The sequence below is a fragment of the Botryllus schlosseri genome, chromosome 2 (genome assembly GCF_051294905.1).
Source record: "Botryllus schlosseri isolate E-star chromosome 2, Bs_hap1, whole genome shotgun sequence".
In the NCBI taxonomy this organism is placed as follows: Eukaryota; Metazoa; Chordata; class Ascidiacea; order Stolidobranchia; family Styelidae; genus Botryllus; species Botryllus schlosseri.
In genome coordinates, this window is record NC_137237.1 from 23471276 (window position 1) to 23497623 (window position 26348).

General features: G+C 42.0%; 1 protein-coding gene and 1 long non-coding RNA gene across 6 annotated transcripts; both read left to right on the forward strand.

Annotated features, from left to right (window-relative positions):
* Positions 1-11537: 11537 nt before the first annotated feature.
* LOC145434211 (protein Wnt-4-like) lies at positions 11538-15270 on the forward strand. 5 transcript variants are annotated; one of them, XM_080311541.1, is made up of 7 exons: positions 11551-11753; positions 11945-12094; positions 12157-12244; positions 12417-12561; positions 13853-14175; positions 14647-14787; positions 14857-15270. In XM_080311541.1, exons 2-7 carry the CDS (start codon positions 12018-12020, stop codon positions 15157-15159), a joined length of 1077 nt encoding a protein of 358 aa, XP_080167667.1. In that variant the 5' UTR covers positions 11551-11753; positions 11945-12017; the 3' UTR covers positions 15160-15270. The 5 variants fall into 5 exon arrangements, with proteins under 5 accessions (XP_080167671.1, XP_080167667.1, XP_080167668.1 ...); XM_080311545.1 differs by lacking the exons at positions 14647-14787; positions 14857-15270 and adding an exon at positions 14231-14638 and having other exon boundaries at positions 11538-11753; XM_080311542.1 differs by lacking the exon at positions 11551-11753 and having other exon boundaries at positions 11834-12094.
* Positions 15271-25563: 10293 nt separating this feature from the next.
* LOC145434226 (uncharacterized) lies at positions 25564-25954 on the forward strand. Its single transcript, XR_013913295.1, has 2 exons — positions 25564-25804; positions 25846-25954. It is a non-coding gene; the product is annotated as an uncharacterized LOC145434226 (long non-coding RNA).
* The last annotated feature ends 394 nt before the right edge of the window (positions 25955-26348 follow it).

Sequence of the window (26348 nt, forward strand, 5' to 3'; positions counted from 1 at the left end):
TCCCACTTTAACCCACTTATAGGAATCTTGGAGCCGTAAGACTTTCACATCCATTCGAGAAGGCAATTAGAAATGTGGAAATACGTGTCCGCGGTGTCATTCCTAAGCGCTGATCTTGGAAAAATATTTGACAAGTGCGTAATGAGTTAATCCTTACCTTCTAGTGAAGCCTGGCGATGGATTGAAACCGCGGCGACTCATTCATAACAACAGACCTCTACCACCCTGAAACTGAAAAGCTCTTGAAGACTTACACGGCCTAAAATAGGGAAAAGTGACCGCTCTCCTGCCATCAATCAATTTTGCACTTCGATTATCCGCGTAAAATGTCAACAATTTATAACCTAATTATTTCATGCGCAACTTTCATCCTATCGAACTGCGTCTTCGCGATTGCCAAATGATTGGAGATCACTCGGTCCGAGCCAAACAATCCATTTCCCCATCAAATTGCTGGCTATTTGATGGAATAATTACAGGCTACCGTTCCGCAACCGATCTGGTGATCTCAACCACGTGATAATGGATACTTAAGTAGCAGGATAAGGAACCTCGTAATCCGTAAAGTGCGCGAAAACGCCAAGTGCCGTCAAGTGTTGTTGGTTATAATTAGTTTATATATTAGCAATTAGTACATTCCGACAAATTCTTCCAAATATTTATTAACTTTCTACCCTATACCACAAAGAGAAGTGCAATGTAGATACTTCAGACTTTCGCGTTTACGGAATCTGATGTAAATGAACGTTCGTATTTTTTTCTCAAATTGAAGTTTTTGATTCGTCATTATTTGGACGCGGAAATCCATTAAAAAAAAATGAAGTATATCTGTAAAGAAGGCGTCACATCGTAATTCTTTTATGGCAATTTGCACACCAATATACTATAGACCAGTGGTTTTCAATCTGTGGGATGGTAGTTCTTGTGCGGATAAGAATTAATTTGCAGTGCGGATGACAAACGTGGTTCGGATAAGTGCGGATGAAAATTGTGCATGTTTTTATTTTTCTGACGTGGAAATTTTAAATAAATTAATTGGTCACTAAGAATAGTGACTCCCTAACTTTTTTTGTTGCGACGCGTTCGTGACAAGTTGCTTTAGGCCTACTTACGTTACGACGCACCGGTAATCGTAGCTGTTGCAATAACTTTGTCTCTAATCAGCCAGAGTGAAATAATATTTACGTAATGTCGCTTACTTTCATGTTATCTTTTTTTTTCCTAGTGTGCATGCCTCTTATTCACGTAATCAGAAGTCTGGTTCCAAAACAGACCACTAAAAGTTCTTGTACAAAACACCACAACTTATTTGAGGAAGTGGGCTTTCGTGGACAGTAGGTGGAAGTAGGTGGAAACGAGGAAACGGAGTGGTCTTCTTGAAAAGACACTTGATGCCCTAATACGGGTATAGCTTTGGAGCAAGGAGTTGTGCCTAACTGGTCTGAAATTGCCAGAACGATTCAGCAGCAACTGAATCATTGATAAACCGGTATAGCCCACTTGGTGGACATTTTCATTTTAATAAATGCTCTCCGTATGTCTGTTTACAGTTAATCGGATTCATTCATCTCCTTGAAGGACCTTTGACTGGCGATATTCTTCTCAATCAACATCTGCCGCCAGCGATTGGATTTATGGGTTCGGGCCCGATATTTCGGATCTTGTATGTTGCTGTTTTGGTATGCATGGTGATTCAACTATTATATGGGCATGACACCAGGCCGATATTCCATATTATGATTCCTGATCCGTCGAATTGTAGCATGGCCCATCAGTTCTGATCTACGCTAATTGAAAGACACCGCTTACGCGGATCACATATAGCCTATGGTTTAATGGCCATGACCACTTTGACCAGTGACCACCGACTAATCTGTACTATAGAATCTGTACTATAATTTCGTGTTAATACGGTCGGAAATCAGGCAGTAATATCAACCCAATGTAGTTAACGTAAGGTATACAGTGCACACTTGTATAGCCTATAGCACTCGCACCACGCGTACACGAACACATCCGGACTCCACCTCTGACCTGAGATCGACAGCATAGTCCAATTTAATATCAATATAAATTGACGAACAATTTTTGTTAATGTTTTATAATCATATCCGCGGTCAGATAGTATTAGAAAGTAATTTCTTCTGATACTCACTTGTACTGTAGGCCCTATAGCATGCTTTCCGCCCAGACTACATGGAATTCACTACAGTTCCAGAATAAAAACAAGTCACCTTATATATATATTCATTTTACAAGGATGGTTATCATCTTGAAGCGGTGACTAACAGGACCAGGTCTGTTTTGCGCATGAGTAATTTGATCGATGATCGATGTGGGGAGCCGCATAACTTTCATTGGCAATGGGAATGAAGGCATTGTCGTGGACTGTATGATCCATTCGCAGAGCACAGCAAATTAAAAACCGCGAATTCCGAGAACGCAAATGGAATCTACTGTGGTTAGCCGCCGAATTTTCAATAAAACGATCACTCACACATATTTGATTTAATTTCCCGATGAAGTGGTATAATTTGAAAGATCGATTATCGCCATAAGCTACAGAGTCACTAATGCTCCGCACCGCACCATTCCTAAAAGCGTCGTTAAGGAGCAGTTAGAATGGTACAAGTTGTTACTTACAATTGAACATCTTATTCGCAGTACCCAAACGTTTCCAGCTAATGTCAAAGAAATCGAGATGCGAATTTGACTAATTACTCAATAAATGCCGCTATTAATTTGAGATTGTTTTTAACCTATGTGAGACATTGACTTGCGTTCGCCATCACAACATAGCATAAATATAATATGATTGTGTGACAGGAATATTTTCAGTAAATGGAAGGTATAGTAGGTATGGTGTTAACATCTGAAACGCTCAGGTTTGTGTGAACGCAAACGTGAACCTCATAACGTCATGTGACGTCATTTTGCTAATTCTAACCCTACATTCCAGTGACGTGATAGCGTATACTAACGTAAACGATACCTAGCGACGACTCGGATCACATAATGCCACAAAGCTGAAGTACATATTGACGTTTTAAACGTTGCCAAATGTATGAACTGGCGCAATTAAAGGATATAATAATCTAGGGTTGCCATACGTCCGGAATTTCCCGGACATGTCCGGAATTTCACTGAAAAATCTGCGTCAAGGAGGAATTTTTAAAATATGCCTAAATGTCCGGAATTTTGAAGGCTTGAAGCAGGCTGAAAAGTTTTTCATAAATCAACATAAACAATACAATTTTCAAGCAGATTTATGCTATTCAAAATTCTCCTTCGCGCCGCGCGCGAGTTAATCCAGCGTATAATGATATCAGTATGGGCACCAGGCACCACCCTCGGCGAAAAATGCTATCAAAATAAATATAAATAACCATCATTTACTGAAATAAGTTTGATTTTAATTGCAATTATAAGCAAACGGTGTATTCCTAGAGTTGGTTAAGGCCGATTGGATGCTTCAGTCACAGACAGTGGTTCCAAATCTTGGGGTCGTTCGCCTATATCTGGGGATCGCGATGATGTTGGACGTAATCAGCTTCCCAGGCTGCGAGTAAGTTTGGGCAAGCTGATTTTTTTAGTAATCAGCTTATCAAGTTTTGAGCTTTGCCAAGGAACATTTTCAAGTTGGAAATGAGGTCGCGACCATAAATAGTTGGAAATCACCGGCGAAACCTGCTGGTGCATTTATAGTAGCCCTAATACATGGAAGAATCAATATTATTGACAGAATTCATATATAAAATTTAACAACCAAATGCATATACTAAGTGCCTAACAAATTACATCGACTACCCTATGGTGGGCCCTAGATCGGTACTTTTTTGGGCGGATGGGACATAAAATGTTGTTTAGGACCTGATTAAACACATAACCAGATAGCCACACCGACCAAACAGTATAGACGGCTGTCAAACACAATCCCGACAGGCCAGACACAACCCACCAGACGATTTCATCCGGCCCGTGAAGAAAGCTATTGCAGACCCTAGCAAGTAGCAATCACCAGAGATCACATTACAGATGGCCCAATTCATTACCTATGTTACACTCCATTCTTGTGTATTATACAGTCGATGGGCATTGGGCAATGCTTGGCTAGTGTGACGTCATATTGACGGATAATGTGCTACACCTCATTTAAAAATCCGCTAGTGGGCGCTAAACAGCGTCCGGAATTTGCTTCACAAAAATATGGTAACCCTATAATAATCCCCTAAAATCGCTATCTTCCGTCAATTCCGACGAGTAGGCCTACTTGCAAGGGAGGGAATATAAGCTTACGCCGTAACGGTCTATAGGCCAGAACGGACAATGTATTCGGCGTCTAGATATTGCTACGTTGATATTGAGCAGAGTGTAAAACGGGTTTCCATATTTGCTACCGATATCACCCCCAAGTTATACAGCAGTAGCCAACACCCCAATCGCACGGATTTGGTTCATTCTGTGCACCAGTAATCCTTTGCAATGTATTAGATGTGTAGTTGCTAGTTGGATGTGTATTGTGATCGATTTTTGTATTTATGACCCAGCCAAAAGTTGGACTTCCGCGAAGCCTTGAAGATTAACGTAAGGGTTACGAGGGTTAGCAAAGTTTAAGAACCACTGGTCCAATCACGTCAATAGTCTATTGCTCTAATCCGTCGATGTGCCATGGAATATTCTACTCTATAGGCACTACAACCATGTATCTATAAGTGCAAATTGATCAAGTTAGTGTACTGTACAATTTGCGTTTCTTCTGCAACATTTTGCGATTTAATAACCGTAGAACAAATATTCCTATCCAGTGGGTTAAACAGTGCAGTCACGAAACCAATGAAAGTGGGTTCGAATCCCGGTTTAGACCATATTCTCCGTGTCGGAGGTTTCTCTGGGATCCTCATCGCCAATCTCACTACTACCGTTGTGCATTGAAAAGCCCAGACTCTAAGTGAGCCGTGCTACATACAAGTCGGCAGCAGAGACAACGATGGGGACGCGTGGTAGGGAGAGAGAAGAGAATGAAAGTCGCCTGAAAAGGGCGATAAGCGCCACTGCGCTGTGCAAATATAAATAATAAAAATAATAATATTACTGCAGCGATAGCTTCATCTGCTATTATTGACATTCCGCAAACTTGATGACGAAATGAAACATAAGCCAATCATTAGGCCGACCATGATAGAATTCATATGTTGGTCTTATACTAAAAGTTTAGCTGGTTATTTTTCATCTCCCCAACACAACAAATTTCTGTACAAACACTGCAAGAGCTTCACTCATCATAATAATCAATAATCATGCAATCATTATGATGCTACAGATTGCCAATAAGATAAACCCACCTGATATGCGATAACTGAAGTGCAAGCATTGTTGCAGTCGTCGAACAGCTGTTGTTTTGACTGTTAGGATGAAGTTGAAGACAATCTGCCGGAATCAAATTTGTGGTGATAAATATTTTCACCTAACCTTTTTGACAAATGGCCAATCAAAACATTTACTACTCTTTTTAAACTGCCATCAGTTCATATGCTTTGCAATTCTGCGTGTATACGCCATCGCTCATTGTGATGTTGCGGTGATATAGTCACACGGCCGATTTTCATTAAGAAAACAACGTGACACAAAATGAAGGTGCTATTACGAATCTGTATTTAATGCTGCCGAGGCGACTCCAGAAACCATTAGTGTTGGAGGTTGATCTAGGTTTGTTGTCGCCATCTAATCACCGCAAGAGGTGTATCACGATAAGTTTGGAAACTTTTGATCGAAAATGGATCGTTGGTATCTCGGTATTAATGAAGGTATTATAACGGCCTGGTGTAAATTGATCATAACTGACGAAGCACCATTAATTCCCTATAACAACAGGACTTCGTCAACCCAGAAAAAGCGTTGGTCGGTCTGGAGCCCCGAATCCCGATTAACCGAAGGTCTGGCGAGAAAAGTTCTTTTTACAACTATTCGAAACCCCGCGTTCGTTATATAAGACGTCGCCGTATATGTGTTTTCTAGTCATGCGAAGCGCGTCAAAATTTTCAAATTAATGACTCAATTTTGTATAGTAATTCCACATGTTTTTGACCCTCTTTCATCCCACATGATCAATTGCTGTGTTGCATGTTAATATTTCGCGGCCTCCCGCCTGCTATATAGTCAAAATATATTGGAATCGTCCAAACGTACGAGACTATAATCCCAAAGAAAAACTTATTTCGTGAAACGGATACGATTCCAAGTCAACATTTCTTCACAGGGTGCATTATTTTTTCAGATTACCAACACAGGACTATTCGGCGCCGGCCATTTTGCTGCCAATGTGAACAATGGACAGTTGGACATATACATTATACATACATAATTATATAAATCGAAGGTCTCGGCCAACATGTAGTGATCATTTTCGATCAAAGTTTTCCCGTCGACAACGTATTTAGAAGCATCCATCACGGAGTATCATATTGGTCGAAAGTTCATGTGTTGGTGTGTTGTGGCGAAGTAACATTCAATTTTCAGTTACCATTAATTTATGGATATAGCCTAGCCTACTATCGACCGGTTAATAGCAAAAGTAGTATTTTTGGATCAAGTGACATTGAAGAATTGGCGACTGGCCACCATCCATCCTATATTTTGTTAGACTAACTATGATTGAATCTGAATTTTGTTTGACACTTGGGCCATGCCTCGTATGAAAAAAACTATGTCAAGTGCTTACCAGATATAGCAAGCCTGGCATGAAGGTATAACGCCGGGGTGGCCAAACTGCAGCCTTTGATTGCGGCTCTTTTATGATTCTAGGTACAAAGTACAATACATGCGTTTACGCAGCTTGCTGAGAGGTTTATTATCGAACAATTCATTCTATCAGGCATTAACAATATTCGTATTGTATTCATATTGCTTCTTGCCTTGCCGTACATGTACGAATTGGGAAATTTATGTGAATTTTTACAACAGGGTAATAATCCAGCAATTGAACTCTCGAATCGAGTTAACATGAACATTCCATACGCGACAATAGTGTATTATAGTGATCAAAATTTAACTTGATAATAATTAATCACGGCGGCACAGGTCGCGTTCTACTCCAGGCATACAATGGGGCATACATTTGTGCTTTGTACATACTAGCAAAAATTGCAGAATTGAGTTGAGTTCTGGAAGTCCCAGATGCAAAATAGTCGACCCTGAAGAAAAACTGCTTTCCAACTGATTTCTGTTTTCATGATAACATAGCCTAGTGTGAGTCATTTCATTCCGAATGAAATTTATCAAGTCAAACCATCGTTCAGTGTTAACACATCGACACTTAAAGGAACTCCTCTGCTCTGCTTTGACGCTCCGGTGGCTATGTCGGGAGCTGAGCCGGAAAGTTGACCTTTTTTTCTTAGTCAACCAACCGCAAAGCCGGAGAAAATTTACCATTTTTCCGGATTTTACTACAGAATTATAAGTCGGAAAATTTTGAAAAAGTGTCCTCTTTTCACATTTCCAAAATACGGTAACCCTACTATAGATATATAATTCCTAACATGCAGTGCAGTCCATCTTAAGTGCGACTGGATTTGTAACTGACGTTACAGACTAAATTTCTATTTACGGAAACCTTTAACCAGCGGTCACAGCGTATAGGTGCTTATACAATAATCTTGGGTGTGAACTGTTGGGTTTGTGTCAAGTTCGAGGATGGTTCGATAAATATTTTGCTGAAGGCAGTAGCATCTATTTCGGTTGGATTAAGTAAACAAGGCACCACGGTGCTGGAAACGGATGATTTTACGATATACTGTAATAACTTCACGATAAGAGCGTATACTACGAATGTTTGTATATCACCTCGAAAAGGGTCTCGGTTCCGCCCACTACTATTAATTGATAATGATATTCATAAATTGTTACAAAATTCTTCGCCGTAACCATGATACGCAATTTAAGAGGTGTCAACGAACTGGCTATGTGTCACAGGGCATGAGTAACACTCCTTAATCTGGATTATACGCGAGGCATGTTTTCACGTCCCTTATAGTACTTTCAAACGTGTAATTGCGTATTTTTGGATTTTAAAAGGCCCATAGACCAACCCTTTTAGAATATTTTATCCTGAATGACTGGGACTTTGTGTAGTTATTACGTTATCCTAAGTGGGTTGTAAGATCTCTCCACTAGAAAATAGCACAAAATTCGAAAATATATCTTTGTCTGAAACATGAAGCAATTTGAGAAAGTCATACCTCTTAGCGGAAAATTGTATTTTGTTAAAAACAAATCACGCGACATACGACAAATGTGGTAGTATGACCTCCCTGACAAACAGTGACGTGCGGTGAGGTTCATGACTGGTGAGGCACGGACCCCCCCCCGACACACACGCACGTATAGTAGCCTACCTGATAAAGAGATCCAAAATGTGAATAACAACAGCAGCGGGTATAGAAAGCATTTTCTTTGCACACTGATAGCCGTTGCAATTCCACATTATACAATACATGTAGGACTGGTCGCTATTGTGCTAAATTGGCAAGTTTAGACGGATAATAATTACTATCTCTACAAGTACCGGTATAAATTATTCGAAGCATAAAGCAACGACAATGCAGCCTATGCAAGTAGCTATCACATACCATAATTTAACGGAAAATAAATAACAACTACATAAGTAAGGGAATGTATTTGCTCCGCACTACGCATTGACCGTCGCTACTATACGTAATTCCTACAAGACTATTGAATTCCGAAATCGATAGCGCGTTTCACTGTGCTGCGATTGTCCAATTGTTAGCGAATAGTGCATGAGGCAAATTCGTTTGTGCCTCACCTAGCTATCGTTTCTCTGCGATAGCATTGTTTGTAATGAAGCCGAACGTCACCTGCCTTGGCGATTTTGAGGGGGTTCCGGTGGTCTGACAGTGTTAATATTTGGATTTCCGGAATCAGTGTGACGATTGCATTTGATTGATACCAGTTGTTATGAATTCCGAGCTATTTATGATGAATTGCATTGTAGCAGGTGAGGCACGACCCGCCCGTGCCTCACCTGTGCCGCAACTCTCCTTTCGCGCTGTATTTTTGAATAATAATTATGCAAATTGATGATGTTGTGTAAAAAAATATTCAAATTTAGGTATTTATAAACATCGATATAAAATATCAATAATCATCGACTCATGGAGGGTTTTCACAATTTTCACTTATTCGCCCTGACGACAGGTGAGGCACTGCCTCACCTGCCTCATTGGACCGCACGTCACTGCTGACAAACATACGAGAAGTTCGGTGTTAGATACAGACGTATTCGAACATTGGTACTACGATCATATACAAAGCTATATATGCTTTAAAGACATTATCTCTCGGTGTGACTGAGTTACATAACTTCGTCCGATCTAAGATGGTCCCAAATTTGTATGATTGCATTCTAAATCACGTCAATTTTCCATAAAGTAAGTCACGTTCTGCATGTGAATGCGAATTATAAACTGCGATATATCGTACTTTAGAAATTGGCGGTTTCGAATATAAATCCATCTTCGCATCACTTATTGAAGATGATGATAGGGTACAGTCATACATAAATGGATGTCAGTATCCATAAAAAGCATCAACCTAGTTGCGCAAATTATAGCTCGGCAAGCGACGACATACGTTTGTTTGCCGAAAAGGGTACCAAACACTTACGGAGCAGATACGTTTGAAAGTACACGTTTGAAAGTACAGCGGCCTGAAGATAATTATACGTTTACAATCCCACAACGGAGATTTAAAATGAGATATTTAGCACGGGCGCGGAAGAGAGTTAGCTTATGCTAGGGTTGCCATACGTCCGGAATTTCACTGTTCAAGCTAGCGTCCGGGAGGAATTTCTAAAATATACCAAATGTCCGGAATTTTGAAGACTTGACGTAGGCTCATATTTTTTCGTAAATCAACATAAAAACATTATTTTTGGGGCTATTCATGCTGAGGCATGATATTTTTCTTCGCGCTGCGCTCGATTTACTATGACATTTATTGATTTTAATATCGAGATTACCACCTTCGCAAAAGCTGCAATAAAATATAAATAAAAGCAACCTTCGTTTACTGGAATAAGCCTAATTGAAATCGCAATTATAGGAGAACGGCATATTCCTAGAGATCGTTAAGGCCGTTTAAATACTTTATTCAAAGATAGTGGTTCCAAACGTGTGGGTCGTTTGGCTTTATTCTGGGGTTTGCGAATATGTTGAACGTAATCAGGTTCCAAAATAGCCCGTGAGTAAGTCTGAGAAAAGGTGCTGACTTCTTTTAGCAATCAGTTCGTCAAATTTTGATCTGGGCCACGGAACATTTTCAAATTGGAGATGGAGTCGCGACCATAAAAGGTTGGAAACCACTGGATCGGTTACCCAAATACAGCCACATACTCCTGAACCGGATCGTGACCACCTCTGATCTATGAGCAAAGCTTTTCTAGTGTGACGTCATAACTCATTTTGAAATCCACTAGTGGGCGCTGAAGAGTGTCCGGAATTTGGGTCGCAGAAATATGGTAACCCTAGCTTATGCTAGCCAGTCGATTGTTGTTATTCGCGCAATCAATAGCGTCGCCGAAGTCCTAAGCCTCTTGCTTTCTGCCGTTTTGTATGACGTCACGAGCGTAGTGCCCGATCCCGCAGCTTAGACTGCTGACCGATCGATCTCGCCTTCCATGACCACCCAATTTCTTGTTGCTTGCTTTTCCCCTATACCATCTTCTTTACTTTTCATTCAGTGTGCATGCCTCCTCTTTACATCGCCTAGGCCAAGGTGAGTGTCTGATTCCATAGAGTAATCGAAGTCGCTTCGACACCTTCCTATCGTTTCATTGTATCGCATTTTGTGGTGTATTGAACTGATGAAAATTGCTAATAAACCAATGATGATGATGATGATGATATCCCTGGTATTGATGTATATTATGGCTCCTCTCCCCCCGCGTCGCTGTTCTTACGGCGACTAAAAAGCCCAGAAAAAAGACCCGATGAAAGAAGACACTTACAAGGAATACAGATTAATATCGAAAAAAGTACTGTGCCATCAGACACTTATAGGTAGATGTGGATACCTGTTTAAGAGACCGAAACTGGTCGTTCGGCATCCTCCCATCTGTTCATTACATCGCCTTTGTGTCTTATCGCATTGTACATTGTGTGTGTCTGACGATTATTATTGATATTATCTCTTTATTGACAAATTTTTATAACTTCAAAGTCACAACCATGATGTGAATGTGCAGTGTGCACGCAAATTCGTGTCGATAGCGATAGGTCAGTTGTTTTGATTATGGTCTTTTAAACCTGGACTATATGATTTCATGCTGATTACTATTACACTGATATTACTATCCAAGTTCCCCGTTTCAACTAAGTATACACAAACGTATATTTTATTTAAGCGATTTTATGAAAATGATTCAATCTGAACAAGAAAACTTGGCCCGACGGTAGGTTATGATTGACGTTCTCATATCTCAAGAGCCGTAACGCTTCGCGTGAATCGAGTTCGAACATTGCTATTCTGTTTCGTCTACAGTCTCATATTCGCCTTGAGTGTATTGTGTGCGTACCATCAAGTGGGGACTAAAGAGACGGGAATTTATCTTGAAAGCGAGCCAAAAACCACTTTGCACGACTAATTGAGCAGATGAGAACGAAAGTACCCGCAATCATAATTCATATGGATTTGATGAAACCCAACACTGCATAAGACTTGAAATCAATAAATTAGACTCGGTGAGCTCTGAAACTAAGACGCAGTCATATTTTACATGATAAACGGGCGATGAAATGCTATTCTAGTTGTATTTGATGTATAAACGAGCAAGAATTTTGAGTCGCTATTGCGTGCAAGACGTTGTAAATCAGTTGCCAGAGCTTTGGTCCTAAAAAACTCCTCATGGCAGCGTCTTTACAAATGTTTTTAGAAAGATGTATGGGACTCAGGAACGGTGACTGCATACTGTCAAATAGTCGCGAAGAACGCCGAATTGTGATGAAATGATGACGGCAATAATTACGGGATCAATCATTTTTTGCGAGATCGTGTTTGTATTGGCTGCCGATCTACAGTGGTTGTGAGTTGGCAATGAAAAAATCGAAAACAGGATAGTTAGATACAATAAATGCGTTTTTGCAGGACTGCCAGTCACATAGCTGATCGACATGTGGTAATCACAAGAAAATGGTGCAAGCGTACTCCAGGGCTTGCATCGGGGCAAAGAAAGGTACCATTTCCATTATCATTATCTACCTACATTCTACAATCTAGATACAGCTTCACTATATGCCTATATCGCATATAACGAACAATATACTGATAATGACGCATTGATCTAGCAGCCCTATAAAATCAGTAAAGCATGTAACAAACTCATTATATAATGTGTGCAATGGCAGATATGCAAGGATCACACAATGAGTATGCCAGCGATTATTTCAGCTACAAAATTGGCGATAAAGGCTTGTCAGATTCAAATGGCAGATCGAGATTGGAACTGTACAGTGGAATCCACTGGACGCTTCAGACACGCCCCGAAATCTGGTGAGTTGTGAATGAACAAGCAATTCTAGAAGAGAAAATTTCTGTTGATGCTGTTGTGAATAATGAAAAGCTATACAACTAGGGATGGTGTGAACGCGAGGTTCACGTTCGCGTTCTGTGTGTGAACCTCTGAAATTTAGAGGTTCGCGTTCACAACAGAACCTTGGTAGGTTCTGCACTGTGAACCTATTTCATATATCACAATTTTCACTTCATTATAACTTTTTTTATTCGAATTTAGTGCATTTCAACTGCGGGCCACTCTATGCATGGCGCTGGCAGCATGAAAAATCAACACAAAACGATCATGCACCTTGACCATTTCAAAAATTTTACTTGCTTTGTTACAAAAGTTTGCTCGAAATATCCAGCTTACCGTTTGTGAATATTTAGTGACTCTCTGCTGTGAGCTTGTCCCGCAATCACAAAACATCACGAGCGAATACTCCATGTAGTCAGCAAATGATGCTTATTCAACCAATCAATGCGAGAGAGAGAGAGAGAGAGAGAGAGTCTTTATTTTTCATCAAACCAAAATACATAACACTCGGCAGTGGTGGTGGTACAGAAAATATGCATGCACAGTATTCGGTATTAGATAGGAATGATCGATAAGACCGTGAGGGTCATCTAGTCTGATCACACCAGCATCAAAAAAAAAATTGATATCGTTTTTTGATGTAACAAATCTAGCAGGCGTATAAGAGGTCAATCTTGACTTCATATGTTTATTGTATCATAAAAAACAAATCCGTACGATTGAGGTGTTGGCTACAGATGTATAACTTGTGGGGTAGCCTAATATCGATAACAAAAAGAAATCTGTTTTACACCCTGCTCAATATCAATGTAGCAATACTCAGACGCTGAATACATTGTCCGGTCTGGCCAAGACCGTTACGGCGTAAGCTTATATTCCCGGGCAATTCCTCGTCGAAACTGTTGGCAAAGCGACGGATGTTATTGATTTTATGGGAGTATTATATCATTTGATTGCATCAGTTGATACGTTTAGCGACATTTAAAACGCCAATATGTACTTCAGCATTGTGGCATTATGTAGCCCGAGTCGTCGCTATAGGTCTCGTGTACATTAATATAGGCTATTACTTCATTGAAGGATAGGGTTGGAATTAGCAATATGACGTCGCGTGACGTCATGAGGTTCACGTTCGTGTTCACACAGAACCTTTCAAAAAGGTTCGCGTTCACACGAACCTGAACCTTTCAGAGGTTCACACCATTCCTAGTACAACCCATTATCTCGTTTATGTTCTGCAATCTTTTGCAGGTAGTCGAGAATCTGCTCTGATTCACGCTTTGGGATCATCCGCAATAGCATTCACGCTGTCGAAGTATTGCAGCAGGGGATTAATATCAGATTGTGGATGTGTTGAAGATCCGGGCGCAGAAGTCGACGAAAACTCGGCATTTGCCTGGTCTGGTTGTTCTGATAATGTTGCAGTTGGAGTTGCATTCGCCGAAGCCTTCATGAAGTCTTGGGATCTCAGCTTATGGAGAACGAAACAGCTCGGCAACAAAGATAAAGGTTCCAGGTGGAAAAAATTGGGCAAGATACTCGCGAACCTGCGAAATAACGCGGCCGGTACGAACGTAAGTATATATCTGAAACATTTGTGATTTTTGATATATCTGTGATTTTCGCCAGAGTTCCATTTTGAACATTTCCCATTCCACCATGACTCGAAGCAGACGAAACAGATAGATTCGGGGCCGACGAATCTTGAAAACACCAAACTGCGTCAATATGTATCTTCAACATTCCCGATCTCTACATTATCAAGCCTGGTACTTACCGAGGGCGTCTAAAATTTGTCACCAATGACGCGACCCCACAGATCATTTGTGCCGTAGTGAATATGACTTTCAATAGACCGAGACGCCTATTTCTATTCTATATCTTCAAGCTGCTTAAATGTTCTTCGAAGTGTCATTTTCGTACTTCAACTTGAAATAGTTTTGGCCGACCTTGAAACTCGCTACTACTGATATAATTGAGCATAATATAACGGTTTAACTGGGTACTAACAATTACGACTTTGACCACGTCTGATTATACGTTAGATATTACATCAGAGCCTAAGGAAAAATTGTGCATGTCACGGAATGACAGGGAGTTGTGAAGTAACTACTTGCTGGAAAAGTCTCCCACCCTTCGCTGTCATCGCAAAATCTTTGAAGATTAAATATGACAAAGCGATTCGCGTGAGTATCACTAGTTGACCCATACAAGAATTTGTCTGGCATGCAGCAACGGCTTCCGCGTGTATTCAGGTTAGATTGCGGAGAAGTCATTTTGGGGATGGAGCATTTCAGCCAATAAATCGAAGCCTCAATGACATCAAAAAGGGTGATTTAATCTTCCTGCGCCGCCCGAAGAAATTTTGCGAAACGAGGGGAAGAGAATGCATGCCGTATTCCTTTGGCCTTGGCTCGTGCGATGACCTATGCTGTAACCGAGGATTTCAGACACGAACCCAGATAATTTCCACTCGTTGCCGTTGTCAATTCGTGAATTGTTGTCGGGTAGACTGTGATTCGTGTTTTAGTGAGGTTCTAGTTCATGTTTGCAAATGACGCTGAGGTGACTGAAAATTAGACCCGAACCACACTTTACAATTGTTGTTTTTTTCATTTCCACAAAGTCAATCAGGTGACAAAATACAAATAAATAATATATAGATGTGTGAGTATTTCGCCGATGGAATTGAAATGAGAATCTAAAACCATAGCTATCTTAGCTAAGAGATGAAATTGTGTCCCGGAATCTCATCCACAGATACTAACTACACCGGGGGTCGGCAACCCCCGACACGCCAAATGATTTGACGCAAACGACATATTATTATAACCATGCAGCAAGAAGTGAAATAGATGTTTTTAAAATGTACAACGCTCGTAGGCGAGCCAAACTTATCCCGTAAATCTACTTAAATAGTCTTTGGGGCAGATTTTATTTATCTCGATTTTTTCCGCGCTTCGCGCGATATATTGGAACCTGGTTTCTTGATTAACATGTGGGAACCCAAAAAATATAGATAATGTACAGAAATTATATAGGTCCAGCCGTATTAGCAATTATGAAAGAACCTACTATAATATGAAACCGGTTTGGCTGCTTTAGTCTAGGAGTGTGCACTGTGCAGCGTGAGGAGCGCGACTAATATAAGAACCAGCATTTCGGCGCTGAACATTTTCACGCTATAGAAGACACGACCTGGACATAACGTTTTGGGCAACATGCGACTCCGTTCAGTGTGTGCGCTGCCAAAATGATTGGCGGCAATAAAACCTTGAAATTAAATAACGGTCGCATGTTGGCCAAAATGTTCGGTCTGAAATGACCAGCGACAAACTGTCCAGCGCCCGCAGCTTGAGCCTTACGTATCAAATGAGAGCCGCCGAGGAAAATAATAAGCCCCTGCGTCGAAATGCTACTTTGGAATCGTGCTCGTCTATAGGAGATACAGGCCTACTTTTAGGTTCGTCTGGTACGTGTAAGCGATATCTGGTCGGAGCAACGACAACCTGTACCGCTTTATCGCGACCTATATAGGCTTAGCAGACAACGCTAGTGTTTGACCCACCTTAATGTGACATCAAACCGACTTGTATGACGCGCTGATGCAGGAGTGGGAAAATTTTTCATCATTAGGCTATATCATGGGCGGGCAACTTCTCCACCAGACGGGCCGGATAGGGAAACATGAAGATAAGGTGGGCAGGATTCCTTAAATTTTTTTCTGAGTTTGGGGGAACTCCCGCCGTGGGTACGCGCCACAGATCCTTCCATCATACCCTGCACTACTCTTTGTACATACGATTCAGAGACACACACATTCTAGCAGATGCGAACTATATCTGGTATTTGGAGACTAACTCACGGGCGAGTCCAAATCGGTAATATGAATGTGATAAAAAATCAGTGTGCATTTGGCTACCAGTCGCGCGAAGCGCGAAAGCTTTTTGAATAAATGAATGAATTTGATCAATGATATAGGTGCTTGTATGAGCAAGTGGTTTCTTCGAAAATTTACGGCACGTAATTATAATTTTGAACATTGATCATGCCATAAGAATATTGTCGCAGATTATTCACTTCGGGCGGGTTTATTCTTATACTTCATTCAAAACTCCTGCAACCCAACGGCCTCGGGCCACAACGGCCTCACAATCAAGACACTACGCAGACATACTGATACGCGCGAAGCGCGCGATTTTTTTAGTTTGAATCCATCTGTCCGAAAATATTATACTCTTTATAGATATTACGAATATTCTCGAAAAAAACGGGTATGGCATAGCCTCATTCGCCCCTGCTACGCCAATGCGATGGACATCAGGTGTATTGGAACGTTGCTTTGTCTTGCTAATGTTGATGGTCGAAAATGTTTGCGCCCAATTGCATGTAGACGGCGACGCGGGTCACATCATTACGTAAGACCGCAGACTGTCGGCGGGCCGCACAAATCCCGTCGCGGGCCGTATGTTGCCCGCCCCTGGGCTATATCATTGTAACAACATTGATTGGCCTGTCACTGATTGGATATGGGACCGGACACAGTTGACTTGGAAATGACCAAAGCAACCATAGATAAAAATCGATCATTGCGCGACAAAAAAATAATTGGTGCAAATATTACGTACATTTAAGCGTTTGACCGTCTAGTGCGATGGCGACCAATAATTTAAGAATCACTGGTGTAACCGATGCCGTTGCCAGCTGCAGATAAGCGGTTGGTGGTATTACTTGCTTGAAACGCTAAATATAACAAAATTAAAGACGTTTGGCACGCAAGTGCTAATAATTTCACAGTGTTTCGAAATTTTGGCACGCTGCATAGAAATGATTGCCGGCCCCTGTCAGTGGTCGGCAACCTCCGACACGCGAGATGATTTTTCATGGCTCGCCAAATGATTTGACTATAGATTACTAACCTACGGAGGTTAGTAATCTATAATAATTTGACGCACACGACATATTAAACAGGGTTTCAGTATGGGTCTCGACCCAAACAAGGGTTGCGAAGGGTGTAATTTTGGATCGCGAAGAAACGGAAGTTTTTAAAATGGACAAATCTCGTATAGACTAGAGAACGGCCTTCCCGGACAACTCGGACTTCTTTGAATGGCGGCCACGGCAAGGAATGCGTACGCGTACGACTCGCGAGGCTATCCACGTATAGGTATTCTTGCCTACGCAGACGACCTCGCCTTGCTTGCCCCGAATACCGCATCGGCACAGCGACTCATCAACCAACTAGAGGCCGCCGCCGCTCTTATTGGCCTCCTGATCAATGCCAGGAAGACTGAGGTTCTGGCCATACCAGCTCTGCCGCGATACCAATTCAACTGGGAGAAGTCAGGCTCAAGAATGTCAAGAGTTTTATATACCTCGGCATTGACGTCGCGGACTCTGGAAAAGCACTGAAGGCGAGGCGAGCAAAGGCCTGGGGCGCGGCAAAACGGTTACATTGCCTCTTCCACTCAGCTCAAGACCCGCATTTTCCGTGCCACTGTCGTGCAGGTTCTTCTCTACGGAATAGAAGCACTCACGCTGACAGAAAAGCTGGCTAAGACACTCAACGCCAACTACGATACACTCCTCCGCTACGCATTCGGTATCCACCACCCGGAGCACATATCCACCAATGCTCTGCACAAACTCACAAAAACGCTCCCATTCCGTTTGCTGGCTGCTGAACGACGCATCCGCCTAATCGGTCATCTAGTGCGGCATCAAGACGATCAACCAGCCGCCGCCATCATCCACCACATTCCGACGGAGCCATGGCGCAGAGGTGGCTGGAATAGAACCACATGGCGCTCGACAATAGAGACCGAACTAGCGCAACGCGGGCTATCGCTCGAAGACGCCCACGACCGCCCTCGCCGGAGGCACCTAACAAGAGACCAAAACTGATTATCTTGATGTTCTTTTGTTTCCTGTTTTCTTTTGCCCTTTTATTTAATTGAAAGTCGATATATACTGGAAATCTGAAAAAAAGAATTTTTTTCAAAATTTTCGGACTCGCAATACCGGACCATTTTTTGCACTTCGTGGTCGGTTGACTAAAAAAGGTCAACTTTCCGGCTCAGCTCCCGAAATAGGACAAAATCTCAAAAAAGAGGACATTTGGGCGTCCTCCGAGGACCAATGGCGTATCAGCATGTGCTGCCGTCCCTGGCTCTCGCTTAAAATGCCGCCCCCTCCCTAAGTAGACAGCAGCAGATTTCGACATATATTGATTTTCAAGCAATCTTGTCAATACAAATAATTACAAATAACATGCCGCATCTCAGCTTTACCGTCTTAACGGTAATAAGGCCAAAGATAATACAGACAAGAAATAGCGAACGAATGTATTGTGCAAATAGCAATCAATAGCCGCCTCAAAACTAATCTTTTCGGGCTTTCACTGAAGCAAAATCAGCGATAATAACCTCAAATTCAAGTTTTTGAACTTATAGTCTCTTTCTATAGACAGAATGGATAGAGCTGATAGCCTATCATCATTCATGGTAGAACGTAAATAAGACTTAATCAGTTTGAGCTTTGAGAATCTCCTCTCTCAGCTTGCAATTGAAACACCAATGGTCAGATAAAGTTTCAGACACGAGCATAAATGTGGTTTCGAATCAAGTAGCTTTGCATTAACTAACCACTGCTCCATACCAGCCTCTTAAATCTGTAAATTTCCACAGGCTATTCCAAAAAGTCCACCTCGTCGTCATAGGTGCTTATAAAAGCGCTGGTGAATTAATTGTGACTTTCGCTTTGCAGCAGCGCGTGGGGATTAAAAAATTCAAACATATCATTAAGTGGTGTAGGCTATGCCGGTTAACCCAGTTTGATCTTCGAGTTTAGTTGTCACACTTGAATACCCAGGCCTACAGGCCTACTGCTGAGCTAGCTAAAAGCAGCATAATTGGTCATGGTCAATGGTCATCCTATAGTTGGCCAGGCCCTCCGAGCGCTCAAATTTAACAATACTGATCTTAATCGAAAGCTCTTGTTGACGTGATTCCGGAAATACAATTTAACTACTGGTCTGAAAATCGGTATTGTTCCGAATAATCGCTCGATATAATTTCCATTATCATGGTCAATTGGTCACTTGGTCAGTGTGCTGCGGCGCTCCGATTGTTAGGAGCAATCGGCCTTGACGACTATTTTGGAGTGGTTCCATTGCCATATTAACATATCAATTCGTGTTTTCGGAATCAGCGCGACACTAGCTTTCGATTGAGACCAGTTTGATTAAATTTTAGCTCACGGGATGCCAGCTATAGGACTACCAATTACGCAGCTTTTAGCCGGCTTTGTACGCTGTGCAGCCTCATTTTGCCGCCCCCTTGGAGCCTGCCGCCCCTGGCGCAGAGCCAGAACCGCCAATTGCCTGCTATGCCACTGCCGAGGACACTAACAAAAAAGAGGACAAATCCTCTTAAAAGAGGATTTATGGTAACCCTAGTATAGGGGACCCAAAATAATTTCGTAAATCGAAATAAAACAGATTTTAATGATCTTAAAAAATTTTCCGCGCTTGGCGCGATTTACTGGCTCATGGTTTCTTTGATATAATGTGACACCCCCCACAATATATATATATATGGAAAATATTTCAAAAAAATATGCATAAGGCAGGGGCGGGAAACTTCTCCAGTCGGGGGGCTGGATATAGGAAAATTAAGCACTCGGCGGGCCGGATTGCTGAATCGATAGATTATTGGCCCATTTATCCACATATACTAGGAATAAATCGTATTTAATGAATGTATTTTAACGACAGCATTGTCACTTCAAAGCCATTTCTCGCCGATAATGACGAAGACAATGTAGATTTGAGAATAGCATTGTCATACAGGCGCCGCCATGTGTGCTCCTCTCTGATCAATCAACGCACGATGCGATGGTGGCGAGATAGCGTAGTGGTGTAATCGATAGCTACAGCACCAATGGTTGTGGTTTCGAGTCCGGCCGAGGTCGTCTCCAGAAATATTACCTCTACCTAAGTGTTGGAGGTTTATCTCGGCGTCACAATACCAAACTCCGGTAAAATTTAACATTCCAGGCTGCTTTTTGGGGTTCCAGGACCACGAGCAGATTAAAATTTATATTTCCGCAATCAGTACCGCGGTAGCTTTCGATTGATACCCGTTTTATCAAATTTCGCGCTTGGCAAGCCGGTCAAAAGTTACCGTGAAATTGCCTTTGGCCAAATTGAAAGTGTGACGTAAACCAATTTCACTGAGCCGTGAGATTTGCTTGTGTCCACACCATATAGGACAATACGGACTACGGTACACTCCTTAATTAAGATTTCAAGGCATTCGATAAGCCCGGTACCCCAAATTTACCAACATATCAATTCATTAGGGTTGAGTAGGTGACGAGATAGCGTCGTTGTTGAACTGTGTGGCCTAATTAATCTCGATATTGAATTTGTGCGGCACGCGTCCTCTATACGAAATTTGAAAAGTGACCCGCGACCCATTTTGAGCTGGCGACCCCTGGCATAAGCGGTGTCTTACGAAAGCCTAGAAGTGTGCCGTGCTACAAGTCGGCGGTTACGGAATCAAAAATAAGAAATAGCAGTCTGGTGTAAATGATCATTGTAGTCGACAAACACCATGATTACCACTGACAACATTAGGGTTGAGTACATCGTAAATGCCGATGGCGATAATGCAAGTCTTCTCGCTTCGACGAACTTACTCGTAAGCTCCACTCTCGCACGCTGCGCAATGCGCATACACGTATATAAAAACATACAGTCACTGAAATTTGACATAGCAAGAAAGTAGTGGGGAATCTCGGCTGACTGGGGACGCGGACCACATTATCATGTAAGACGGAAAACTGTCCGCGGGCCGGACAAAATCCCTTCGCGGGCCGTATGTTGCCCGCCCCTGGCATAAGGTATACAGAAATTGATCCAATGGTATTATCAATTATAAAACAACGGCAACCCAGTATCGTATCAAACCGTTTGGCTGTTTTAGTCTAGTAGTGTGCACTGTGAATGTCTAGTAAGGCAGTGACCAAAATTTATACCCTCCGCGACCAATAGGGGAGATGTGGTACCGATGCCATCTGCAGATAAGTAGTTGGTAGGAAATCCTTGCTGTTAAACGCTAAATATGACAAAATGAAACACGTTTGTCACGCAAGTCAGTAATATTAGGGTTACCATTTGTCCTCTTTTTAGAAAGTGTTCTCGGAGGACGCCCAAATGTCCTCTTTATTGGGAATTTTGGTCAAATATAGGGTAAATTTGACTGAGATACAGTAAATCAGCACTGAAGTAACGCTCCGGCGGCTATTTCGGGAGCTGAGATGGGAAGTAGACCTTTTTTTAGTCAACCAACGGAGAATTCAACAAAAGTGTGAAGTTAAGGAGCCGAGTCGGAAAAATGACTTTTTTTAGTCAATCAACCAAGAAGTCGGGAAAAATTGACCATTTTTATCCGGATTTTACTCCAGTAGGCTATTGTAAGTCTGATAATTTTGAAAAAGTGTCCTCTTTTCAGATTTTCAAAATATGGTAACCCTAGGTAATATCGCAACATTTTTAGACATTATGGCACGCTGCATACGAAAGGTTGCCGGCCTCTGATCTATGTAATGCGAATGAAAATCTTACGGTCGAGGCCAAAAAGTCATCATCATCATTGGCTTATTAGCAATTTTATCAGTTCACAGTGGCGGCTCGTCCTATAGGGCAACTGGGGCATTGCCCCACCTAAAATTATGTTTAATAACAATTCTTTACCATTTATAGACGCACAGCAATCTATATATACCGAAATCACAGCGAAAATCGTATTCTTCTTGTCCTTTCGCTTGTAAATGCCCAAGCCCATATATAGCGAAGTCTCTGCGAAAATCGAATTCTCTTCGTGTTTTCGCTTTGCGAATGCCTAGCCGGGGCATGCCCCGGTAGCGCTCATAACAAGCTTTCACTGTCTATTCTCTCAAAGCCGCGCACAATAAAGAAACGGTGATTTCCTCTCTCCTATTCATAAAATTACCGAGCAACCGGGGCAACATAGCCTATACTTGCCCTTAAGGTGTGATGTAACAATCGTATCTATATCTGAACTCGGTTACCGTCGTATGCGTTGGGTCGATCTTTGCTGGTATAGGTCGATTTTGATGGTGTTTCACTCCATGATAATTCTTGAAACTTGGTATATCATGTCGTGATGGTGGTATTTAACACTGTCTCAAGTTTTAGGGTTTCTACTCAAAGTTTAGGGTAGGAATTCCGTTTCCGAAGTTGAGTGTGTGCTGATCCGTCATGTATCGCAAACAGATATTACTCAAAAGTCGGTATTGGTGTCCATTGATTTTGACGATGTTCCATACCGAGATCGGTCATGACATTTGGTATGGTAAGTCTTAATGTTATTATCGAACGCTGTACCAAGTTTCAAGTTTGTCACTGAACTATGTTAGTTGTAATTTCGTTTCCTAAGTCGAGTGAGAGCTGACTCGTCATTTATCGCAAACATATTTTACGCAAAGCCGGTATTGGTCTCCATTGATTTTAACGATGCTCCTTAGCTAGATCCGTCATGAGCTTTTGCATGGTATGTCTTGATTTTAGTATCGAACGCTGTGCCAAGTCTCAAGGTTGGTACTCAATGATTCGGGCAGCAATTTCGTTATCAAGGTCGAGTATGGTAGAGATGTGCGCTGATCTGACACTTAGCCAACCTAACGCATTGCGGATTTCACGCTAAAGCCGGTGTATCTGTGTTAACGCTAACTGTGATCCATACTGAGATAGTTGATGAAATGATGATATCATGAAACAGTTTACTAACATCCTCGGTTTGCATTCAAATATTTAGTTTTATTTCATATTCTTCAATGTCAATTTCACCGTGAAATTGTGGCCTTCAGGCCATTTGCTTACAATTACAACCCCTGTCAAGCGCGATGGCTGTTTCGTTTTCGATGGCGGCTAACAGCTGATCGCTTTATCAGCCTATTCCTCAGTAAATTTTACGCAAAATTCGGTGTTGATCTGTTCGTATTAATTTTGACAGTGTACCATACCGAAAACGGTCATGAGGCTACTTCTCGATGATTTCATGTAACAGTGTACCAAGTTTCAGGCTTTCAATCACGTATTTATTCGGTAATATATTTTCCAAAGTCGATTTTGCAGCAGACATATAGACACTATAGACCAATGGTTCTCAACCTGGGGGGGGGGGGGCGAGAAATTGACGAAGTCAGTATAAATTGTACGTGTCTGAACATGTGTTTCACATCCATTATGAGAAGACGATTAATGAAGATGAAATTTATTCCATATTCAAGAAAGCTTGCAAAATACAAACTCTAGCAACAGGGCTCAACTGAGTATAGTCTGATTTCAACTTCATTTGAGCAAATTTTTGAAATTCTTTGGAGATATAGAGAGCAATTCCCACTTGTAAGTCATTCATTGCTTCATGGCTTTGACAGTAGCCTAAAGCTTGTCGCGCTGGGCAGCTCTTGTTAGTAGCTTGCGAACTGCACTGCCTAAGACAGACTTAGATGCAACATAGGTTGCCCGGTGTCGCCCTCATTTAGGCTATAAATCAACACAATTAATTCATTTCGAAAACTGATCAAATTTAGCCTGGCAGGACAGAACGACGCAATGTTTTTTTGTTATTTTCAAACAAGTTTGAAGAAATTTGTCAGCAATGTAAAAGACTCAACAACTGGAATGCAGATTCAAAATTGGCGTAAGATATACCTTATGTATACTATTAGATCAGGGGTGGGCAGCCTGCAGCCGTAGAAGGGAATTTGAGCGGCCGTCGACGCCTAATTCAATTAGTATGTGTTGGCGGCCGTAGATATGCAAATTGCAATTACGAATTCACTCCCGCATTTTCAAGAGATTTTAATTATAATCTTGAAATTTTCTTCGCCCTCCGCGCTATTCAACAAGACTTCATTTTCCGATTTTAATGCAGTAGCGCCCTTCTTAATCTGAGCCAGAATGGGAATTGGCAAGAAATAGCAATTCGTTCGCGGCCCTGAAAAATTTTCGCGCTCCGCGCGACAATATGAACCTCCCGGCAACTATTCATAACATTGCCACTCGCGATTTCGGTGCGTACAATAGACCATTGTGAAAAGTAGAATAGTCCGGAGTTCACCGGGAATGGATATGGACAGTTTACCGTAGGAATTTTGCGTCCAGATCGTTCATTGTGGCTATGCCCTGGAATGCGGCCTTGCGCTACATAAGCAATCGAAATGCGGTCATGATTATCAAAAACGTTGCACACCTCTGTATTAGATGATGTGCTCTTTTTGACATGACGATAAATGCAAGGGGGGTCAGGGGGGCGCGAGTTTTTTGATCATCTCCAAGGGGGGCGCGTGTCAAAAAAGGTTGAGAACCACTGCTATAGACCGTAAGCCGTATGTCCGTGTGACGGTCTCCAGCCTCAAGGCCAAAATCTCTTATGCTGTACCGGGACCGAATTCCGAGGCTGCTATCCGTAGTTCTTCAGAATGATGTTTTGTATTCAATATGACATGTCCAATCTATGAGATAACAATTGCGTATGTGTCCGAACTCGTTGACCCTTCCAGTTAGGCTTACGCAATCTCTCGAGTTATAGTCATTTCCATTTCTCCAGATAATTAGTCAGGTGTAGTGCGAACATGAACCGGGTCGAATCTTTGTTCCGCACGCCGTTTACACAGTTACCATATTTCAAGTCACAGCTTACCAGCAGATCTCTCGCGGCACATACGTTTAAAATCACTGTTGTCGTTCGTGTTACCGTACTACTATAGATAACTAACCTCCGTAGGTTAGTTATCTATAGTACTCCAAGTTACTTGTTTACTTTGGAAAACGCCATTGTGACGTCATCTTGATAAAAAGTCGCTTGCAGCCCTTGCCCCACCACCCGGTATTGTCACGAGCCGCCACTGAGTTCACTACACCAGTATGGTTCTCAACCTTTTTCGCCTCGCGGACCGGTAAAATTTCAAAAAATGTATGGCGGACCGGTGAACTGTCAAAATTGAAATGAAGCCAAAATGTAAAGTATGCAACCGTTTTTGGCAATTATATGATGCTAGAAAGTGACATTTGGAGCGTTTTGATCGTATTTAATAATATTCATGATGGCATCCATGTGATTTTATGGTAGTGAGTCTGCCAAGTCGAGGTAAAATTGCCTTGTCCAGATAAACGTGCTACCGCCGAGGGTCGTTTACAGTCTTTCGCGCCAAAGGCCGTGGGTTTAAACGGCCACGTCAACTCCGTAATATTCTTCTCTTTGACAATATCAAGAGAAGAAGCGTATCGGAGTCGAACCAAGCACCTTGTCGTGCTACCTTGCTCATTACCCACTGCCACCAGACGCAGGCTACTCCGGCAACTACGAATACAGTGCGTGACGCAAGAAAACACATTACAGCAGCTATATCGGCCATCCGCAAATCCGGGCCGAAAAAGCACTTCGTCTGCCCACCCCCAAAAAAGCTGGTCTTGGGGCCCCCACAGGGCAATAAGCCAAACTTCCGGGGGCTTCGCCCCAAGACCCCTACACTTGGGTGGAAGTTTTCACCTGTACTTGTGATCATATCCATTCTACTCAGCGTAAGCAGAGAGTTTACGTAGCTTATCGCGACAATGGCGAAAATTTTCGATCATTCACGACTGAAGCGCTTTTCTCGCGGTCGAATTTTAGGCCCAAATTTCGGAGTCCCATAAGTTAACTGAAACTTCATTATG